At 33.5% G+C, this 22,340-nt stretch overlaps 1 protein-coding gene across 3 annotated transcripts in view; it reads right to left on the reverse strand.

Moving 5' to 3' along the window:
• Nucleotides 1-22,340, reverse strand: part of LOC124356860 (E3 ubiquitin-protein ligase rnf8-like) — a 48,006-nt gene that overhangs the window by 14,528 nt on the left and 11,138 nt on the right. The window contains exons 2-6 of one of the 3 annotated variants that reach the window (XM_046808130.1): nucleotides 19,983-20,093; nucleotides 17,138-17,268; nucleotides 14,622-15,038; nucleotides 13,709-13,919; nucleotides 1,459-1,543 (exon numbers count right to left, since the gene is read on the reverse strand). In XM_046808130.1, coding sequence (XP_046664086.1) covers nucleotides 1,459-1,543; nucleotides 13,709-13,919; nucleotides 14,622-15,038; nucleotides 17,138-17,268; nucleotides 19,983-20,093 — 955 coding nt within the window. The remainder of the gene's footprint in view (nucleotides 1-1,458; nucleotides 1,544-13,708; nucleotides 13,920-14,621; nucleotides 15,039-17,137; nucleotides 17,269-19,982; nucleotides 20,094-22,340) is intronic. The other 2 variants (XM_046808131.1, XM_046808132.1) reach the window with 2 other exon arrangements.

Below are 22,340 nucleotides of genomic sequence, written 5' to 3' on the forward strand. Positions count from 1 at the left end.
ACATATGGTTTGTAATAACTTTCTCTTGTCTGCCGGATTTATCTCCTCTCTTTATTTGCTTACGACAACGTACACCAATGAGAATCAAGATTACCTTATAAGGAGTTGTTTGTTTCTTTGGCAATGAGTTAGACCCTTCAAGGCTATTCACCTGCCCCTATTTACAACTACGTGCACCAATTAGAATAGAGACAATCTTATAAGGAGATTTACCTAATTTTTGAAAGGAGACCACCCGAAATGGTAAAAAAATCTTTAGTACATTTTATAAAACTAAAATTTCTGAGTATGTTGATACATATGATTTTTATTACTACTTCATGTTAAAAAAAACTCTTTTACCTTAGTCTTATGATTAATTCTTTGGTTGGCAGGCATGCATGTATATTGAATCTCAGCTGTCATTACTGCATTGGTTATGACAATGTAAACATCCACATTTAGTAAAAAAAATGTTTACATGGGACAACCCAAAATGTGAATGAGAGTGTAAATAGCATTATATGGGCAAAGATCTTAAAAAACAACTTTGTTACAATTAGGACTCTGGAGTATATGAAGGAGTAACAAAATGTAACATATAACAAAATGCACAGTTTTGTATGCAATGGGATTACATCCAGGTGTGTGTGCCATAAGTGCTATGAAATTACTGGACTTAGTACACATCTGTTATTCTGAAAAATTCATTTCAGACTTTTTGGAAGAAGCAAGAAGGTACGAAAGGAGGCTTAGAAGAGGAAGAAGAAAACCCTACTTATAAGAGTGGAATGTATTAAGTAAATCAATAAAAGTACTATGTTTTAGTAAATGGCTTTTTTCCATAAAATTAACTATTTTGTCCAAATAGGAGGAACTTTAACTAAAAAAATACTTGAGATATCTAACTGAAATTTTTAAACAATATGTAGATTACCTCCTCATATACCCTGAGTTTTTTTATATAGTCTAAATATATTTGGAATGTATTTGTGGCCAAAACTATTTTCAAAATTAAAAATTTCAAAACAATTATAGAAAAAATATTTTCTAAAATTCCAATTTCTAAAAGAATAGAATATAATTAAATTACAGAGGGACAATGAGAATTTTCATAAGGAATTAAAACCACATTAGATGTGGTTTAGTGTACAGAACAGCATTATAATTTGTTGGTAATGAAAAACGATACAAACTTCATAGACCATTATATTGCTTTGTAAAATACTGAATCATTCCAATACAAAATTAAACATTCAAGACTGTAAAGATTTTGCTGCTACTGTTCTCTTAAATCTTTCTTAACATTCCACCCATTAACATAATGAACAAAAAATAGTACAAAATATAAAACCAAAAGTAGTAATAAATTTTATGATAGTTTTGTTATTATTTTGCTGATATGTGTATTAAATTTAAAGTATTAAATCTGTCATATGTTTATAATAAGTAATTTAAAATAACCTTTTTATCATGTACCTCTTTTCAGTTTTTCAGCTGCTTTGTCTTTTTCTTGTATCCTCCGCTCCAAGTCCTTCACTACTTCATCTTTACTTGTGCTTTCCTGCAAAATATGACAATCACAACAAATGTGCAAATTCAGAGTACATGATCTTAAGTGGATAACTAATCTTCAAGTATAAAATACGCCTTGCCGTGAAAATATAACATTGATATCAAGAAAAGTAATTTATATTTGTCTGATTTATATGAAAGTTAATTCCATGATGTAAAAACAATTAACATTATGTTCTAGTAAACTATTACTTCTATCCAACAGAATTGTTTCAAAATCCTTTATCAAAATCTGGCCTTAAAGACAATATACTTTAGCCCTAATTTATCTATTGCAATCCTACTTCACACTGATTCCTCCTGGAAGTCCAAGTATCTTTCAAGTAGAGCAGGAGAAAAGTGGTATTTTTTAATTCAAGACAGGATCAAACAGGAATTCTTTTTCCATAACTTCAGGAATAAAATGGGCTGAATTTTCTCCAGTTTAACTTTGTAAATTGTTACGTTAATTGAAAATAGGCAGGTATGACAAAAATTTTAAAATGTACACCCTACGAGTGTCAAGAGCCGATGAGATTGGCTTACGGGTATTCTCCAAAAGAAAAATGCTGAAGGGCGACTAGATCAGCTTTTGCAATATTTATTATTTTGTTACTAAATCTTAACATATAGCATTGTACTTAGTCTCATTTGATACATAACAACTCAAATAAAAATAAGTAGAGAGAGAGAGAGAGAGAGAGAGAGAGAGAGAGAGAGAGAGAGAACATCTTTTATTCACAATCATCAAGATTTGATAAGCGTCAATACAGTCTTCAAATTTCAAATACATGTTGAGTTAGACTAGACTTGCAAAAGCTAGGTCATTGTCCTTCCAAGAGAGAAACTCATTCACTGCGTAGAATGGCCGCTGCACAAACCACCTCCTCAAGTGTCGTTTGAAGGTGAACTCCCTTAAGTTCTTCAGCTCATCCGGAAGGAGATTGAAGAATCTGGAACCTGCGTAGGAAGGTTTCTTCGCAAACAGCGCTGTGCGATGAGAAAGAAGGTTGAAATTGTTCGCATTCCTGGTTCGGTGCTGGTGGATAGATGAATTTATCGGTGAATTACTATTGCAGGCTTCCATTATAGTTGCCAAGATGTAAGCTGATGCCACGGTTAGGATTTCCCACTTACGGAAGGTTTCCCTACAGCTTTCACGGAATCCCAGTCCAGCCATTGCTCTAATCGCCCTCTTCTGGATAAGTAGGATTCTCTCCAAATTGAAGCAGGACGATCCACCCCACAAAGCGATCCCATAGGTCATATGGCTATCAAACAAGGCAAAGTAAGTCGCTCTGACTGCCTCCTCAGTTCCCACAGCTACAATTCTTTTAATGGCAAATAAGGCAGTGCTAAGTCTCCTGCAAAGACAATCTATATGATTCTTCCAAGAGAGGTCAACATCCACAACAACACCCAGGTGTTTGGTGTTGTTTGTGATCAGAAGATTTGGGATACCACATATTAGCTTTTTCTTTGGTCCAAACAGCAACTGCTTTGTTTTTTCCTCGTTTAGAACCAAGTCATTCCTGGAGCAGTAGTCAGAGGCCACACTCAAAGCAATGAAGGAATTGACCTCAACTGAATCCACATTCTTCCCTGATGATAAGATGACGGTATCATCGGCATACATATAGCAATTGCCATAGGGGTTGACATAAGATGGTAAGTCATTAGTAAACAATATAAACATAACAGGACCCAACACTGATCCTTGAGGCACACCTCTGCGTACAGGCAGAGGACAGGATCTTGACCTGCACAACTTCCCCCCAGTGACGTGAGAAATTTCCACAATTTGTGACCTGTCTTCCAGATAGTCAGAGAACCAGCAGAGAGCCCTTCCATCTATTCCCAGGAAGCTCAGTTTTGATAGAATCAATTCGTGGCCTAGGCAATCAAAAGCCTTACTCATGTCGACGAAGATCCCGGAGACGGAGTAGCCATTCTCTATGTTGTTGATGATGTCCTCTAGAAGTTCCACCCAACCTGTCAGTGTCGACCTACCCTTCATGAAACCATGCTGACATTTGGTAAGAAGGCCATTTATATTGAGGTGTTGAAATAGTCTTGTTACGACAATCTTCTCGACGATCTTTGAGAAAGTTGGAACCAACGATATTGGCCTATAGTTGCCCATGTCCTCTTGTTTCCCTCGTTTATGGAGAGGAAAAACCTTAGCCACTTTTAGTTTAGAAGGGAAGCGTCCCTGCTGAAAGGAGAGATTGCATATGTGTACAAGTGGCACCAGAAGCTCCTCCTTGCAGAACTTAACCATTCTGGAAGAGATCTCGTCCAAACCAGCAGAGGGTTTTTGCTTTATAGAGTCGATCGTCCTAATCAATTCCGCCTCGTTTGTAGCTGTAAACTCATTCAGTCTTACTAGGCCGTTGTAGACTTCCTCGACAGTTGGATTAGGAGGTGAGTGACCTGAGGCAACAGCCGAAGACTGAAGAGTTTTTTTCCGCAAAATCGACAAAAAACTGGTTAAAACAGGAAGCAATTTCATTAGGATCCGTGATGTTCACTTTGTCAACAGACAAGGATTTTACTTCAGTTTGTGGGACTTTGTTAGGGTTTCGCTCGCAGTTAATCACATCCCAGATGGCCTTGCTTTTATTATCGGATGTGCTGATGTGGTTGGAGTTAAAGGTGCGACGAAGCTCTTTTAATTTTAGGTCATATGACTTTTTTAAGGTGTTCGCTCTTATTTTATCTCCATGACCTCCACTGAGAAGATATTGATTGTTGGCTTCCAAGAACCTTCTCTTCAATTCTCTGACCTCTTCACTGCAGAAAATTTCTCTTGTTTTGTTTCTCCCACTCCTAGATTTTCTCGGAGGACAAGTAAGGTCAAGGATCAGTGTGACTGTTGCAATGAAATTGTTGTATGCATCGTTCGTGTCACTGCAGCCTAATACATGATCCCAAGATTCCAGAGCCAAACGATTTTTTAACTGGGTCAAGTTGGTGAGATTGGTGATTCTTCTGGATACAATGGTGGGTTTCTTGAGAGAGATCGGTAGCTGCAGTGAGCACAGCTGTCCAGTGTGGTCCGAGATTCCAGTAGGAACCACCCGTACCGTTACTTGGTCCAAGTTCAAGTCAGTACATACGGCATCGATGGAGGTAGCCGAAGTTGGGGTGATCCTGGTTGGTGGAAGTTGTATTCTTGCCATGGAAAAAGATGCCAGGAGTTCATTTAACATGCTTCTCTCAGTTGTTGATTCGAGATCGTTAATGTTTATGTCCCCAATGAGTAAGACATGCGAATTATTATTTGTAGGAAGTAGATCCAGGATCTCCGCTAGTATCTCAAGAGCTTGTCTGGTGTGGGCTAGACTACCTGAAGGAGGTCGATAAATCCCCACTATAAGCAACACTTTGGAGTTGCTCAGCGTGATCCTCATTGCAGCAACCTCACAAACAAGAGGAATACTAAGGTGTTCGAGTTCCAGATGAGATGTTTCATTCTTCAAGCTATTATTTTTGTAGATCGCAACTCCACCCTTCATGCGATCTTCCCTACAATAAGCCGCCACCAGAGAGAAATTTATCAGTTTAGTGTTCAAGATCTGTTCAGGTGAGTTTCCATGTTCTGTGATAACTACGAGGTCTGGGTTCAGCTGAAGGAGAGTGTGGTTCAATATTTCAATTTTATTTTGTATCCGGTCTACATTTTGATGGAATATGGTTAGATTCATGGTACCGTTAGCTAGCTTAGGCTCTGAGATGAGAGTCTTGTAAGAAATTTCAGGAGAATCTGTTATCGTCTGTGCCTTGAGCTCCTTACTGGGTCTAAAAAAGACTTTGCTGACGGATTTGAGTTGACAGCTGGCAAAACGCCATTGGCAGGGACAGGTGGTGTGATGTGGGAAAACTCTATCCGACTTACAGATGGTTCGTGTTCAAGAATTTCATGTCTAAATGCTTCAGAATCATCAGCTGCTACAACTGTTATTAAATTAATGTAAAAATCTAAGTGTTGGTGGTAAAATTCTTCAACAGTTTGTCCCAAGGGACGTATCCTTGCGTTACAGGGAGGATTACAGACAGATTTATTTGAGGGTTCATCGCTAGGCTTGTTCATAATACTCTTGTCAGCAAGAGTGCAGTTGGTCGTGGGAGACTGCTCTGGGTTCCTCTCTTTAAGGGTTTCATGGGAGTCATGACAGAAGGAATATAGGGACTGGTAGTTCTTCTCCAATGCCAATAGGTCAGCTTTCATTGTCCTTACTTCATTTTTGATGGTCACCAGTGCCGCGTTAGGAGATATCGTGGGAAAAGATCGCTCACTAGATGCGTCTTGCCGAATAGTGGAGGGGATATCCCCAGCTTCAGACCTCAATGATAAGAGTTCCTTCTCAAGCGTTACAATTTTCCTCTCTTGGGAATCAATTTTCTGCAGTTGCTTCTCATCGTGTCCCTCAGAAGTCTTCTGTACCTCAATTCTCAAGTTTATTTCTCTCTCCAATTGTCTCTCCATAGCACGTAGATTGTCCAATAGTATCCCTTCCTTCACAGTTAAAGAGTCAATTGTGTTAAAAAGATCCTCAATTTTTGCCTCCATTGAGTTCATTTTTTGGGTTAGAATAGAGTTCTCTTTTTGTAATTCGGCATTATGTAAAAGAAGCTTTGATCCAATTTCAGCCGATATTTGCAGTTTGTTTTCTTCGGTCCATTCTGCTTCGGAGTACGAGGCAAGCATTGATTTAAGCTCGTCTAGTGATCGGACGGTTTTGTGGGCAGTTGGTGACAGGATGTGCTCTGAATTGGAATGAAAAGAATAGTTTTTTGGATCACAAGTTGGACAAATCCATTTTTCATCCTTATTGTTTGTAGTTTCATTGTAATGTTCTGATGACATACCCATACATACTCTGTGATACCAGGTGTTACAAATCCCTTCACAAAAAATAGCATCATCATCATCAGCCACAATTATGTCACAGAGCAGACATAAAACATTTTCCTTTCTGCTGTTCGATCGTCGGCCGCTGCTCAAAGGCTGTTCCACGCGATAGTTATTCTTTTTATTCCTTGATCTTGATCTTGTCTCCATTGAGTATAGTATGCACAGATGGAGGCAGCGAAAACAAGAAGCTTGTGACTACTGGGATAAGATTAGGATGCGTTGATTCACTGTAATCTTTACAGAACAGAGTATTGTTATTGACAGCTGTAGTAATGACCTTTAGTGACGTTACATAGAGAACTTCATAGACTATTTTGTTAAAATAGTCTACTATTTCATTAATGTGCTGTTGATTCGTACGTTTGGAGACCTAGGGAGCCTTTTTGTAGCCCCTTATATTGATTTCATATAGTACTGAGTAGACGATCATGTAAACGAGATTCAAAAGGCCGTGGATTCTTTCGGGCAAAGATTCCTCTATGCAGAGCTCAGCAGCAGCAGACGACGACCCACGAGACAGTGACAGTGGACAGTGAAAAACAGATGACTGGTAGGAACGATGGTCAAGTGAAATGAAGGAACAAAATTAAACTAAACCGGAATGCTGAGACGATGAGCCATTGACAACTGAACCTGCAGGCTAGGGTTGATGTTAATTGTAGTTTTTGAAGTGGGATGTTACATACATTTCCACATCTATTGACACATATCTACTTACAGGCTTAGTCGGCACAAAAACAATTATTCTTGACCGAAAATAACAAACATCCCGCAAGTAAACGGTCAAATCACCCGCCCGGCAGACCCGCGCAGATCGGTCCCGATTTTTTTTTTTTCTATTTTGATATGATTTGTTACAGCTGGTAAAAGCTATTTGCCAAATATGAGAGACAATTTAATATGCAAGTGGAGATTTTCAACATTTTGCACTAATATATAAGAAAAATTCAAACTCAATATTACACATATTTACTTTATTTAAACTTTGTATGTTATACTAGTTCCTATTTACATAGGGAACAATAAAAAAGGAGCATAGAAATGTATTAAGAAAAAAATATATTTAAAAATCAAATATTTTATATTTAACTCTTGAATTGGCAGTGCATAGTGCATGTGTCGACTTGTGTCACACAATCGAGGCAATAGACAATCAAAATTATGTATCTAAATGGATACATTGTTATGTAAAGGGTTAACCAGTTATTGTACTAGCTAGTTTATCTCTTTACTTGGCAGTGCATAGTGCATGTGTCGACTTGTGTCACACAATCGAGGCAATAGACAATCAAAATTATGTATCTAAATGGATACATTGTTATGTAAAGGGTTAACCAGTTATTGTACTAGCTAGTTTATCTCTTTACTTGGCAGTGCATAGTGCATGTGTTGACTTGTGTCACACAATCAAGGCAATAAACAATCAAAATTATGTATCTAAATGGATACATTGTTATGTAAAGGGTTAACTAGTTATTGTACTAGCTAGTTTATCTCTTTACTTGGCAGTGCATAGTGCATGTGTCGACTTGTGTCACACAATCGAGGCAATAGACAATCAAAATTATGTATCTAAATGGATACATTGTTATGTAAAGGGTTAACCAGTTATTGTACTAGCTAGTTTATCTCTTTACTTGGCAGTATACAGTGCAGGTGTTGACTTGTGTCTCACAATCGAGGCAGTAGACAATCAGGATGATGTATCTAAATGGATACATTGTAATGTAAAGGGTTAAAAATTTCAACATATTTTACATTCAAATAATATCATAAGTTTAGCCTACTTTTCCTCTTAGAGAAACGAGACATCCTGTTATGTTTATTTTTGAAAAGTTGTGAATTATATCATGGTGGACCACTACACAAAACAAATACCAAATATAAAAAATTAAAGCTGTGTTTTATAAAGGTTTTTCACATAATAAATTAAGATCATAAAATTACAATATCTGCATTTAAAAAGCTAAATTAAAAATTAAATTTTTGTATATAATTTTTATTTAAATTAATTATTTGGCGGAACATTAAACAAGCGCCAAAAGTGTGATTGGCACTGACAAGTGATTTGTCATAAACGCTTGGAACTGACAGTGCCACACCCTCAAAAGTGCTGGAACTCAAAGGGTTAAACAAAGTTAATATAAATACCTAATAACAAACAACATCGGTAGGAACTATGTTGTTTTCTTCAATTGAGGAAAAGTAGATTGCTTAACTTTTTAATTTCCTATATTAATTAGATTTTGAGTGTAAAACATTCCGATGTCACTGTTTGATGAGATTTGGACGTTTTACAATGATTATTTTGCTACCAGACAATTAATTAGTAACACCGTATTTTAGAGAGTATTTTATTTGTGAAACACATTTACAAAGAATTCAAATAATTTAGTGTGTCAATTAACAATAATTAAAACCTACTTCTGTAGGGGAGTTATAGTTATATGATAATCATTTGAATATAGTTGTAGCGACAGACTTGCATTCTTGACCTCCTACATTGATCCATAACACTATCACTCACAATGGTTTCTCCATAAACATGGTACATTCTTCGATGGATTTCTGCTGCATTATTCCTTTCTGCTTGTAGAAAAGAATAGTACTCCTCAATTCAGTTTTGGTGAGAGAATCAATAGAGGCGGCCATATTTATGCAGCTGCAGCTCAGCACAAACCGGCCAATTAAACTCGGCAGTGACAAATGTTGTAGTGGGGAAGATGCGCAATCCAACTACTGTGCAGATCACTGACTTGCCATGGAGGTTGAAAAAAAGCAACCCTCCTACATATACAGTAAAATTAAGAATAAATCTATGGCTAATTTTTGCATATCCAGATGTTTTGTTAGCTTAATATGTTTACTCACTCATTTAGATATTAAACATGAGGTTTTGCCAATCTACACTGACCCACGACTGCATGGAATCTTATAGACTCCAGATGAATATACAACTTCACAGGTCTATAATGAACGTGATGGTTTTACATGGTTAAAGGAATAATGCAGCAGAAATCCATCGGAAAATATACCAACCAAGTTGTCACAGATCATAAAATATGTGGTAAGGGATTGTTTTTCTCCATAACAATGCCTGTTCCATGTGGTAAACTTTATTATCCTCTGTACAGTCCCAACCTAGCACCCAGTGACTATCACTTATTTCTTTCCATTAAAAACAGTATCTGGTTAGTCAGTATCTCAACAGCAATATTATGTAATCTAATTGACCTTGATCCTAAGACATAAGATCTTTATTTCCATCCAATTGAATACATTGGATTTGTCAGACCTAACAAACTAAAATAACATTTAGGCTTATTGGCCTAAAATACAATTATTATTGGAAACATTCTTAAGTCCACTAACCATTTAAGAATTCTTCCACAGTATGAGAAATTACAAAGTAAAAAGCGGCTTATAGAGGCCTTAAACTATCATATCTAAACATCTTACGTTGAGAGGTAATTTATTAAATAGTCACGTGCCAATAACAGGTTTCTTCAAGGTTTCACTTAATCTAACATATGGGTATTTGAACATCTTGTTTGGTTCTGGTATTATAACTATGTCGCTATTGAGAGTTAAGTTACAGTTATTTTTTGTGAATAACAAGTTTTGCAAAATGAAAGACGAGTAAAAAGTTAAGATATTTAAATTAAAAAACCAGGGTCTACAATCAGCTCTAGAATCTACTCCTGATATTATTCTTACTGCAAGATAAAAACAATATTTGACAGAGAGGCACTGCCCCAATTAATCAAACCATAGGTCATCTTAGAATGAAATAACCCACAATATGCCATTCTTAAAACATGTTAAGAGACGACACCACAGAGATGTAATAGAGCAAATATATCAGAAGCTAATCGGTTGCAAAATTTAGTTGAGTGATCCGACCAAGAGAGAGCGGCATTCAGCCTGACACTAAGAAACTTTACTGATAGACCACACTCCATCTCAGTCAAATCCCTCATGCAGAAAAACATTGAGGTGGTTTTTTCTCTGTTCAAAGTTAATTCATTGGCATCTAGTCAGCCACTAACCTTTTCCTGGATGTCAATTTCTGCCAATTGTTTGATTTTATTTCTGGCAATCAATATAGTGTTGGCTGCATACATAAAAATACCAGATGAAATATTTACCTCTAGGTCATTAATTAAGAATAAAAAAGCAGGGGCCCAAGCACTGAGCCCTGCGGAAATACTTGAACAACCTCTAATGGCCATCAAGGGTATTGCCATTTGGGGCAATACCTTTCTTCCAAATATTGTTTTTATCTTGCAGAAACTTGCAGTGAGTTAATAATAATAATAATGATATTTTACATAATCCTAAAATATTAAACATTCATATCTCCACTGAAATTCAAAAGTAGCCAAACACACAAACCTTTATTTCATGGCCATAAAATTATTTCTGGTAATTTTAAATCACTTATAATATTTTAAATATATACCCATACTTTATGGAAAACACACATTCAACACAAGTAAGTTAGGTATTTTTAACGTAAGTATCATATTGAAATAAAAAATGCACATCTTAGCAATTAAATTTTTTCAAGAAAGCCTATCCTTGTAGTAGTCTGGTACCTGATTTGAAAATCATAGTTTTTCAATTACTAAGTAGGCTAGGACAGATTTATATTGTGTGAGGGACTGTAATATAAAAAAAATATTCCAGATATAATCACCAATTGGTTTTTGATCTTGTGCTTAATGCATGACTACTCAGTAACTATAAACAAACCTACACAGTGTAAGAACTGTTTGTACAACATTCTTGTGTTCGGTAATTCTGTTTTGTGCTGATGTGATAAACCTTCATTTAAGTGATCATCTGGGTCACACATTAGAATGTTTTCTACACGACGAGAGGGTTAAGGTGGCTGATATATCAAGACAGCAATTTTATTACCAACTTAGTGTATGAAAATATTCACATCAATGGGGAAAAACTAATATGGATAGCAAAAACATCTGGATAGTTTGATGTGGCCTAAAAAAGGTTACTTTAAAAGAAAAACAATCAAAGCAGGTTTTAGTCATTGACTAAATGTTTTCTTATCACCCAACTGCCTGATGATTTTTGTATTGTATGCCAACGGTATAATGAAACATTTTCATTTTTGTAACCAACAATAAACGCAAAACATAAAATTAAAAAAAAACTTTACATTACCATACAGCAATAAATCACAGAATAATGCATTATCTCCATATATTCAAAACAAAAACCAATCTGTGTGACAATGGTAAACGATGTAGCAGATATGTTAGTGGGAAGGGCTGTGACTTATTGGTAGTACAAAATAAAGATCCGAACTAAAACCTATTGAAATTGGAGTCCCACAAGGTTCTGTTCTGAGCCCTTTTTTGTTTGTTGCTACTGTCAATGATTTCTTGTTTAATGTACCATGCTCCTCAGTATTATATGCAGATGATACCACACTCTTGAATTTCAGTGTAAATTATGAGAATCTCATAATGGAAGAAAACTGTGTGTTAAAATCATCTATAGAATGGTTTGAGACACACTACTTAGTAGTAAATGACCAAAAGACTGAGAAAATACTGTTAACTTTAAATAGGAATTATGAAGTTAGTAAACCTGTAAAACTATTAGGGGTATACCTCAACAACAAATGAAGTTGGGAACATCACATAGATCAATTGTGTAAAAATTATCTAGAGTAGTCTATCTTTTGTGTAAACTGAAACATTGTATAACTATCAATGGATACGCTTCTAGCCTCCTATTAATGCATTTTTCCATTCATACTTAAGTTATGGTATAACTCTATGGGGGATCAGTAGTGGTGCAGTAAGAGTATTGAAATAGCAAAAAATATATTACGTGTTATGAAAAATGTTTCAAAAAGAGAGACCTGTGTTGAAATTTTTAGAGAACTAAAAATAATGAATATTCTTAATACGTACATATTCTACTGTCTTGTAAGTAGTGTAAAGGAACAATTTGAAAAATTTACAACTAGACAGGATATTCATGATTATCTTACTAGAACAAAGCATTTTAACTCTTACCAGTTAAATAAACCAAAACAAAATACAGTCATTTTTTACGAAAATTAAATTGTTTAATAAGTTATCATTAAATGCTACAACTGTATCTTTACTCAAATTTAAAACAGTTTTAAAGTGCTGGTTAAAAGTTAATATATTTTATTATGTGAATGAATTCTTAAATTGTGATACCACAACATTAATTTTTTTAATTTTGTCTCTCAATGTATTTATTTATTCAGTTTCGATATTTTTGAGTTTTAAAATTTTATCCATGTTAAATATGTTAAAGTTATTTATTTATTATTGTTAATTTATATAGATCTGTTGGTTGTTTGGTTATTGTTGTTATTAATTATATATATATATAATATATATTTGCTGGTAGGCTGGATTGAGCAGGTAGAATCTGAATTGTTTGTTTTAGTTTTAGTTTTGAATATTTTAGTAACCTGACAAAGTCTATTGCACTATTGAATGAGTTTAAAGACAAATAAAGATCTTGAATCTTATTCACCAGCACTTTCAATGAAGTATGTCTGCAGTAGGAGTTCCTAAACAAGTATTGTTCACATCATTTCACCTAAAAAATCTATAATTATATTTACTTTGAAGGTGGTCCTGGCAATTGGTGACAGTCAGGAGAATGTGAGCTCAGATAATTTTTGTTCGTAGAGAACAATTTGATTACACTTAACATCACAAGTTCAAATACTATGTGCGAAGCTATTAATTTTTTGCTAAATTAATGTTTTAATTATGTTTTTTTATTAATTCTAGTTATAAAAGTAGTAAATGGGTTTCTTTATTTCATTTAATTAATTCATATTTTAAAACTTGATAAGGCAAGTTTCATGTTGCTGAAGCAACATGGCATACCAGCTCAACTTTAGATAATAAAAATTAAACATTTGATTTTTTTGTTGAACGACCTTTGTATAATGGATTGAGATATTGAACAAAATTTTGCACATACATTGAACTGGAAATAATAATAAAAAAACAATAAAAACTTATAATATATGCACCATGTAGCTATGTAGGAAGGGCAGATTTCAGTGGAAGGTGAAATAGAGCTAAACTCAATATTCACAAAAAAACTTATATGTAAACATGACCTTATTCATATTTAAAATATGACTCAAAATCCAAGATAGCTGATTCAAGAAAGCCTTGAAAACTTAAAACTAGTCACACAAAGACATGTATTTTAATTAAAATATCATACCTTTGTAAGATCAATGATTTTGGACTCAAGTTTTAATTCCGCTTCTACTTTCTCCTCACAAAGGCGGTACTGTTCCATTTCACATTCCAGAAGAATCTTTTTAGTTTCTTTCAATTTCTGTTCTGCATCTCGAGTCTCACTTTGTAAGCGTTCTTGCTCTACTTCAAATTCTGCTAGTTTATCTTTGAGCTCTTCTACTTCTGCCTTGCATCTGAAATTATTTCAACATTGATTTAAATCAACTCAAATTAAATATTTCTTTAAATTTTATTTATATGCAAAAGTTTCTGAACTATTATTTTCAGCATTTGGTACTATTTTGTAAGAGATTTTATTATCCAGTAAGTTTTTAAAGTGGTTTGACTATTTACTGCAGTACACATATAATGTAAGTTCACAGAAATCATTCCATGGTGATTAAATCCATGAGGTTCAAATTTTACCAGTCACAGTTTGGTAGGCCCATACTGGATCCTTGGCATCCACTCATATTGATAAGTGCTGTAAAATTCATCAATAACATTTTATCAAAAGCTGGGAAAAAATAAATTTATGTATTGTGTTCATTTTAACAAAAAGTATTGGGTGTATGAACTTTTGTTTGGGTGATTGTTTTATAACTCATTCAAAATTAATTCAACAATTTTAATTTATGAAATTTGCTTATGATTAAATGTTCTAAAACAGAATTTTCTCATGATTCCTGCTTTATTGGCAAAAGCAATGTAACTTAGAACTCTTTCATATTTGCAAGAGTATTTTCAGTTTAACATTATACAAATATTGTAATCACAAATTGAAAACAATTAATATAGGTTTAAGAGGAAAATTTACTAAAGCTTATTGACAAATATAAATACAAATAAAAATATTATTTATGTAATCAAATGCATGTTTAAAGTAAAAATCAAACCTTTCTTCCAATTCAACTCTCTCCCTCTGGTAACGTGACTCCATTTCATTCTTCACTTGCTGTAATTCTGTTTCCTTCTTTGAAATATCAGCCATTTTACTTTCAACTTCTTCCATAAGCATCTTCTTTTCCAACTCACAATTAATCTCCATTTCTCTCAGTTTTCTCTCTGCCTCTTCTTTTTGTTCATTGGTTGCATTTAGTATCGTAGATAGACTGAGCCTTTCCCTTTTAAATGTACCCTCTTGCTCTTCTAGCTTGTTGTTCATTTCTTTCTTGAGATCTGACTTCTCAGTTTCTATTTGAGTCAGTTTACTGTTTAGTTTCTTCATGTTGTCTGTGAAAGTGTTATCAAAATTCAATATTTTCTCTTTCAAACGAGAAGAAAGCTCAGCATGTGACTCACTTTTGGTTCTGCTGCAACATAGTAACAATTTAATTCCAAATAACAAGATTATCAACACAAATTATTGAAGTTGATAATCATGATTAATTTTCACATCAGTAACTTGTATTATTTCAAAATAACTCATTGCCCACTAAACAATGTGATTTTCCGCATTTAAAAGAGATTGGGGAACATACCTGCTGTATTCATATGTAATATATAAACCCTGTTTTTTATAACCTGTAAGTTTCAGAATAGGTCTCTGGTTAACAAACTTCGGTGGATTACAACATTTCTAGTAGAAACTGGTCACGACAAGTCCAAAAGACATATGTTGCAAAAATTTGTAAATTCACCTATACAATAATAGAATTTACTCCCAAAATAAAATTATTCCTCTGCCTATAACGCTGCTCTACTACAAGTAGTGTAAAGCTCTGTGCAAGTTCAGGTTACAAGCCTATGGCTACCATACAAGCGAGCTCTACCTTCCACTCAATGTAACAGTCAGGATCAGAATGTCCGCTCCCGACAAGCCAGACTCTGTCCTCCCTTCATCCCCCTCCAGCCCTCCACCGCGAGATAAGGGTTGCAGCACCGGTCGTCGCCAGCTACTGACATTTAGCTGACCGAACATGTCTCAACACGGATACTTTATTGTCCGCGCCGGTCCCTCTGCCGGCTCATCATCAACATCCTCGGATACTTTACCTTATTCGAACTATCTTCTCGAAGAATAACATTTTACGTGTGCCTTGACACTAAGAATTAAAAAAAAAGGTTTCATATTAACAACATTCAAAAGAAGTTTTATATATATTTTTAACCGCTACAAAGTACTTAACACTTTGAGTGCTGGCCCTGAATAACATGCAACTCTGTAGAATGCTGGGTGTTTTTGGTGGTTTTCACAAATGTATTTAAAAAAAAGTATTTAAGATATAAGAAAAATATTTACATGCCTTAATTCAGCTTACTTTCGTCTTTATTTTAACGTGAGATTGTTAGTGTTTTTTTCAAAAAATACACATAAAAACTTTTTTTGAAAAACATATATTTTTGAAAAAAAAAAATATTTTTTGAGACAGTTTTTTTATCTAAAAAACTAAACTAAGCATATATACAATTATTTACAATGACCCATTTACAAATATAAACTGTCCTTTGAATAATACAAATCATGTTTTTATGTTTTGTAGTTTTTTGACAAAAAACTATGCCGACATGTTGATGCGTCGGCATCACTTTCGCTGTCAGTACTGTTTTCAGCATCTGTAACACAATAATATACCGTGTAAAGTATGAGTATATTTTCATTTTATTCATATAAATAGAATATTAGTTGAATAAAGTTAATTTATTTTAATACAAATTATAGTTTGATTCACGAAAACAATAACATAACCAAACTTTTAGACTGATGTTGATATAGACTTATTCTTACCTGAAATATGTGTCTCATCTTCTTCCATGAAATCAGGATCGATGTCAGAATCGTCAAAAATACTATCAACACCAATAAAACTATCTTCATCTAATACATCACTGATCGCAACCGTCGTTCAAGCTGCGATAAGCCATGATTGCGACATCGACTGCCGGCTGCAACGAACGTCACGTCAGCGGCACGTAAACAATGCGACCGAAGTCGCTTTGTCATTAAGCTCATTCAATATATCTGACGCTTTCTAGCGGTTAATTGTGTTACTAAAAACCCAAATAACACTGTAGAGTAGGCAAAACCCGTTAAAATACGGACAATGTAATATAATATAAATTGAAATGAACACCACGTAAAACTACGGGATTAGAATTCTTCGGAAGTTTCGCTGTTCCGTAAAATTACGGGATTAGCACTCTAAGTGTTAACAATTTAATTTTGAAATAGTAAAAATCTATACAAACAATCTGTATCGACATTCCTCACTGTAGAACAATTCTGAATAATAATAGCATCTGATGATGCTACATATTTTGACTGTTGCACAGAACATGTGCTACAGGTTATTGTTTGTTTGGTAATTTACTCTCAGTCAACGAATAATAATAGTTGTTTATACTCGGATGAGTATTTATTATGTACATAATATTGCAACAGTAAATGAGGTCTAAAGATAAAGCCACTTACAGTGTTCTGTTGAGTACAAATAAATAAGTGTATTTTTCTAAATTGACCAAGCTGATCTTGTCACGATGTTGAAGCTCATAAACTTGGTTCTTCAACATTCTTTCGCCATTCAAATATGTACCCTTTGAGCTCTGAAATAAAATCAATAAATTTTCAATAGCATGATAAGGGTTCATTCATAAATATATTATATTGAAATATACAACCAAACAAGTGCCAGCCAAACAATGAGAAATTATAAAAACAATGAATTTTGAGCTTAACATATTTTATTTTTTTGCTGTAATGTTTTGATCACGACAATGCTGAACAAAGTAATCTATTAAATATATAGCAAATACAAGTTGTCCATTAAAGTTTTAAGTTTGTGTAAATTCTTAATAGTAGCCTACAATTCTTTAAATCTGAAATGTACATTGTACAAAATAAAAAACTACAAAAGTATTCAAAGGTGTATTTTTGTTACTCATATCACAATAGTCACATAGAGTTAGACATTAACTTTTAGTATGTATCCAGAAAATAGGTTCCTTATAGTTTTACCAGTTTTGAGTGTTGGTGGCCATCTTAGATTTGCCATATTGGATTTAAGATTAATATTTTAAATTAAAATATGCTAATGTAACGAAACATTATTTTTTTAATTCTAACTGCAATGGTGAAAATAGTTTGATATATCAATATTTTAAAAACTATTACAGAAATTTGCGACTTTTAAATCTTTTACTTTTATTGTCCAGATTTGAAACAAAACTCTGCAGTAAGGCAATGGAGGATGCAAGAAAACATCATGTTTAATTAAGGAGTTAAGAAATCAAAACATTTTAGTTTAAAATCACACACAAAATTTGTATTTTTATCCTAATCACCCAAGAAGCAAGTAGAGCTATTCATTTGCTAGTAAACATTAGAAATAATAAACCATTGTTGGTACCCCTTGCATGATAAATGAACTACAATGACAGTACAAACATTGTAGTGTTATAATAGACCAAGTTTACACAAGCCAAATAACACAATGCACCTCCTATTGCGAAGTAGCCATTGCACTGCAATAAACACCTGAACTGAGTGCATGGCCTAAGGCTGTTTCTCATTTTATGAAAACTCCTAATTTAATGCTATGTGTCATTGTATTCTACTCCTCATTCATCTCCAAGTGGCCATTGCCATTTTGCTGGAAACCACATCTGACCACATGTTGACAATGGCAACTAGGCTATCAAAAGAAATTAATTTTGTAATATTTATCTCAGATTTACAAGGTTAAGTGACATACTGTTTATGAACTAAATGACAATTAAAGTTCACTATTTTTGTTTGCAACATTATGCATAAATTAATATACATGTATAAAACGTTTTTTGTTTAAGCCTGTTCATAAGTTAAATATATTTTATAACTTTATGGACACTTCTTTTTAACACATTGGATGAAGTGAATAAAAAGTAGTACTTGCTTTGTTATACTGATTTTTGAAGCAATTATTTCTTTTCAAGTGAATTAAAATTAAGTGCTACTAGAAGATAGTACTTGCTTCACATTTCCCAGACCCTGTAGTATTTACTCTGAATAAAAATTAACAACGGTATTTTCTGATTAAATGGAGGCCACCAATAATAAACGGGATTTAGCAACTTTGGGTGGGCAGTTACATAATAAATATTAAAGGTTATGTTAGGTTAGTAAACCTATATCACCTAACCAAATCAGCCGCAGCATCCTTTGAATATGTGGCCTCCATTTAATCAGAAAGTACGTTAACAACTACCACTTCTCTGTAGAAACTGCTTTGTATTAATGAAGCCTGGTGTAGGTCATACTCCACTTCAGTTCAGTCCGCATCATAGCAATGTTCGTCCACATTCGTGAGCTTAATTTGTATCATGCCAATGACAGTGGCTTGGTCACCACATGATCCAACATTATCCGCCATTCCATAACTATCTTTATTCCCAGCCACAATCATGTTGTTTGATTGAATCACTTGATTTGTCTAAAATATTTTTAACTCCCAACTGTTCTGTATTGCATAAACTGCTTGCATTTTACTGCATAAGTGGTGGTATTTCTCATGCATAACCTTATTAAACACTGTAGAAATGAAATGGTTAATTATGACATTTTAAATTTTCACAATTGCTCAGGTAGTTATAATATTTAATTACAATGAGAGTTGTACTTCAAATGATTGTTATAAATAATACTGGAATAATTATTTGAGATTTATACCGGTTTGCTAAGTTAAGAACAATCTTCACTTTAGGAAGGAGAAGTCATATCATTAAAACAATGTAGAAAAATTCATTTATATACAAAAATTGTTTCCTGAGTATTTAAGATATAATATTTGTTAAAGTAATAATTTTTAAGCTTAAATCATCAATGTTTTTATTAACTGTTTCACTTATTAAAAACTAATATTCAATAATACAGAAACAAATTGTATAAGAATAACCGTAGCAATGTATAGTTTCAGAAAAGCAGAAAGCTTTTCAAGGCTAAATTTCAAATAAGAAAGCTCTTTCGTTGTTGACTTATGCCCCTTAAAAAAAAACAATTCAAATTGTCTTCTAATTAATTGAGTTATTTTATTGAAGTTATATAAGAATGAGAAGGGGAAAATAACTTAAATCACTCAAATGGCAGAGGAAAATAGAAAAAGACAAGTCTCAAAACTAACATTTCTTTAAAGAACCAAATATTTTAAAAGTTATCAATATATGCATTTATTACAATGTACCTTCATTATAATACTTAATAACTTTAAGTATTATTAACTTTAAGATTAGCGAAATATTTAGACCATGCAAAATACATTCTGTTGCAACTAACGAGTACATACCACATCACAAATTGTAAAACTGCCATTAGACTTTTCTATTACACAATGTTTTCTTGAGATGAGTTTGTCTTCTATGGGAATAATAGCTTCTTTACTCCGACCAATGAAATTCTGTAAAAAGCAATAAAACCCAAGTTAATAAGACAATAAGCATATAAAGAAAACAAATTATTCTCGGATGTTATAACCAATTAGCTGAGCTGACACTAGGTAGGTTAGTGGATTGAGTATAATTTCATGAGCAACATGTGTGTTTTAGTAATTAGCTATTTTAAACTAAACAAAAATACTTTCATAGGATTTATATTAGGACTTAGAAGTCCGTGGGGACTAGAGTCCAATAGTCAGTAGGTTTTAAAATCCACATAGAGTGCATATATAGTATAAGAGCTTTCAATTGATACAAAGTATGTATATAAAACAGTTATAGTTTTAGATACCTAAATCTCCTTACAAAAATCAAGAAATTATTTTAATAATATAGATGCAAAACTGAAGAAAAAAAAGAACTGTGCCCAAAAGCATTCATTAATCCTAGCATGACCACTTCCTGGAAAGTAACCTAAATAAGCTAGATAATAATAAATGTCCTACCTATGATAGTAACCAATCAACCAATCAGAATCTTCAATTTTTGCATTAGAATCAAAAGCTTAAGCCTTACCACTTTTTCATGACAGTAATCAAATCAAAATTATGTCTGGTGCTGTCTGGGCTGTATGGTGGTTGTTGGAAAACATCCATTCTGAATTCATGAAACAGGTTTTGTATTGACCAAGAATAATTACAAGCATTACAATGTTAGATTTTGAATATTACACTAGTCTTTTTAGTATGTCATCAAATAAATATCAAACTTATCTTTTGACTATTTCTAGTCTAGTTGAATTTTCGCTTTCAGGTAAAAATTACGACTGTAGAACAATACTATTTATAAAATCATATTTAGTTATCTAACACACTAATTCTGTGAGGAGGTCATTCCATATTCAAATACAGAAAGGGTATAAACATGACAAACTCAGAATTTGATGACATTTTGTATGAAGGTAGTCCCCATATATATTTGGAAAATTGCTAATTTCCCCCCAAATATTTCAAATGGTTTCAAAATTACAGCTATGTAAAATTTCTCAAAATCAACCAAAAAACCAGAACCAATATATTATGAAATTACCAAAGATTTCTTTTAATTGAACTAGAGAGATGGGAGTGGTATCATTTTACTCAGTTTAATTACTGAAACAATAAGTTTTTTTTGAAAAATCAAATTAAAAATGTTAATTTAAATTTCTTAAAAAGTGCATTTTTCAAAATTCCTATGAATAGTTTATATTTTTTGTAAGTGATATTCTAAATTTCACAGTCAGAGGTTAATAAGTTAACACTCTCCCTCCCTCACCATTTCTCAAAACATTGGTGAGGTTACCACCATCTGGCTTAGGAGGAGAAAGTGAAAAAGGCTGCAGAGGTGCTAAAGAAAGCAGAAAGCACGGGAGTGACTGCCAGAAAAGAAGAGTGGATACGGCACTGATCTAAGAGATTGGCGTTATTGGCAGGAGATCCTAGATGCACCAGGTCACCAAGAAACAAACAAAATATGTCTTCTGAAGTGAAGAACGGTGTTCTAATGCTGTGTGACAACATTTATTGCTTGCGATCTATGACCAAGTAGCGGATCACGGAGAACACCTGTGAAAGAAAGATGTTTTTTAATGGATATACCTTCAGGAAAACCTCTCAGAGAGGTCCTCACTTGTTCGCTCGGTTACTGTAGGGCCAAGCGTTCTTGCAGTAATAATGCATTTTTTACACCCCCTCTGAAAAAATACTGCCTATCTGTAATGTTTTATTTGTATCACAAGGTGTCAGACACGTTTATCCTTCAAAATAGTAAAAAGTAAGTAAATGTTACTCTGTTTCGTTTCTTACATATTATAAATACACATTTAGCCTAAATAGATTTTTATTTATCATTCAATTTTTTCAAGATACAAACAGCCAAACTTGTCATTTGAAACAACCCATAACGTAATTTGGTTTAAGTAGTTATATCAAGGATTCGTTACTTATGAATATCGATGATGTATTAAACCTGAATATCAATAATTTGATTGTTAAACATATATTATACTGGAGCCCTAATTTCTTGTTTAATAAGCACTTAAATTATTTAAGAAATTATTATTAAATATTACTTAAAGTCAAAGTTAAAATCTTTTATTGTCATCTGGCTATATACGTAGCATTGGACAAAGGTCCATTCAATATTATTTATCTATAAGTATAGTTGACATAAGAATTAGATTATAAAGCACCTGCTTACAGTGTAAACTGTATTAAACATCGGATAAATAA

This window comes from Homalodisca vitripennis, chromosome 3 (assembly GCF_021130785.1).
Source record: "Homalodisca vitripennis isolate AUS2020 chromosome 3, UT_GWSS_2.1, whole genome shotgun sequence".
In the NCBI taxonomy this organism is placed as follows: Eukaryota; Metazoa; Arthropoda; class Insecta; order Hemiptera; family Cicadellidae; genus Homalodisca; species Homalodisca vitripennis.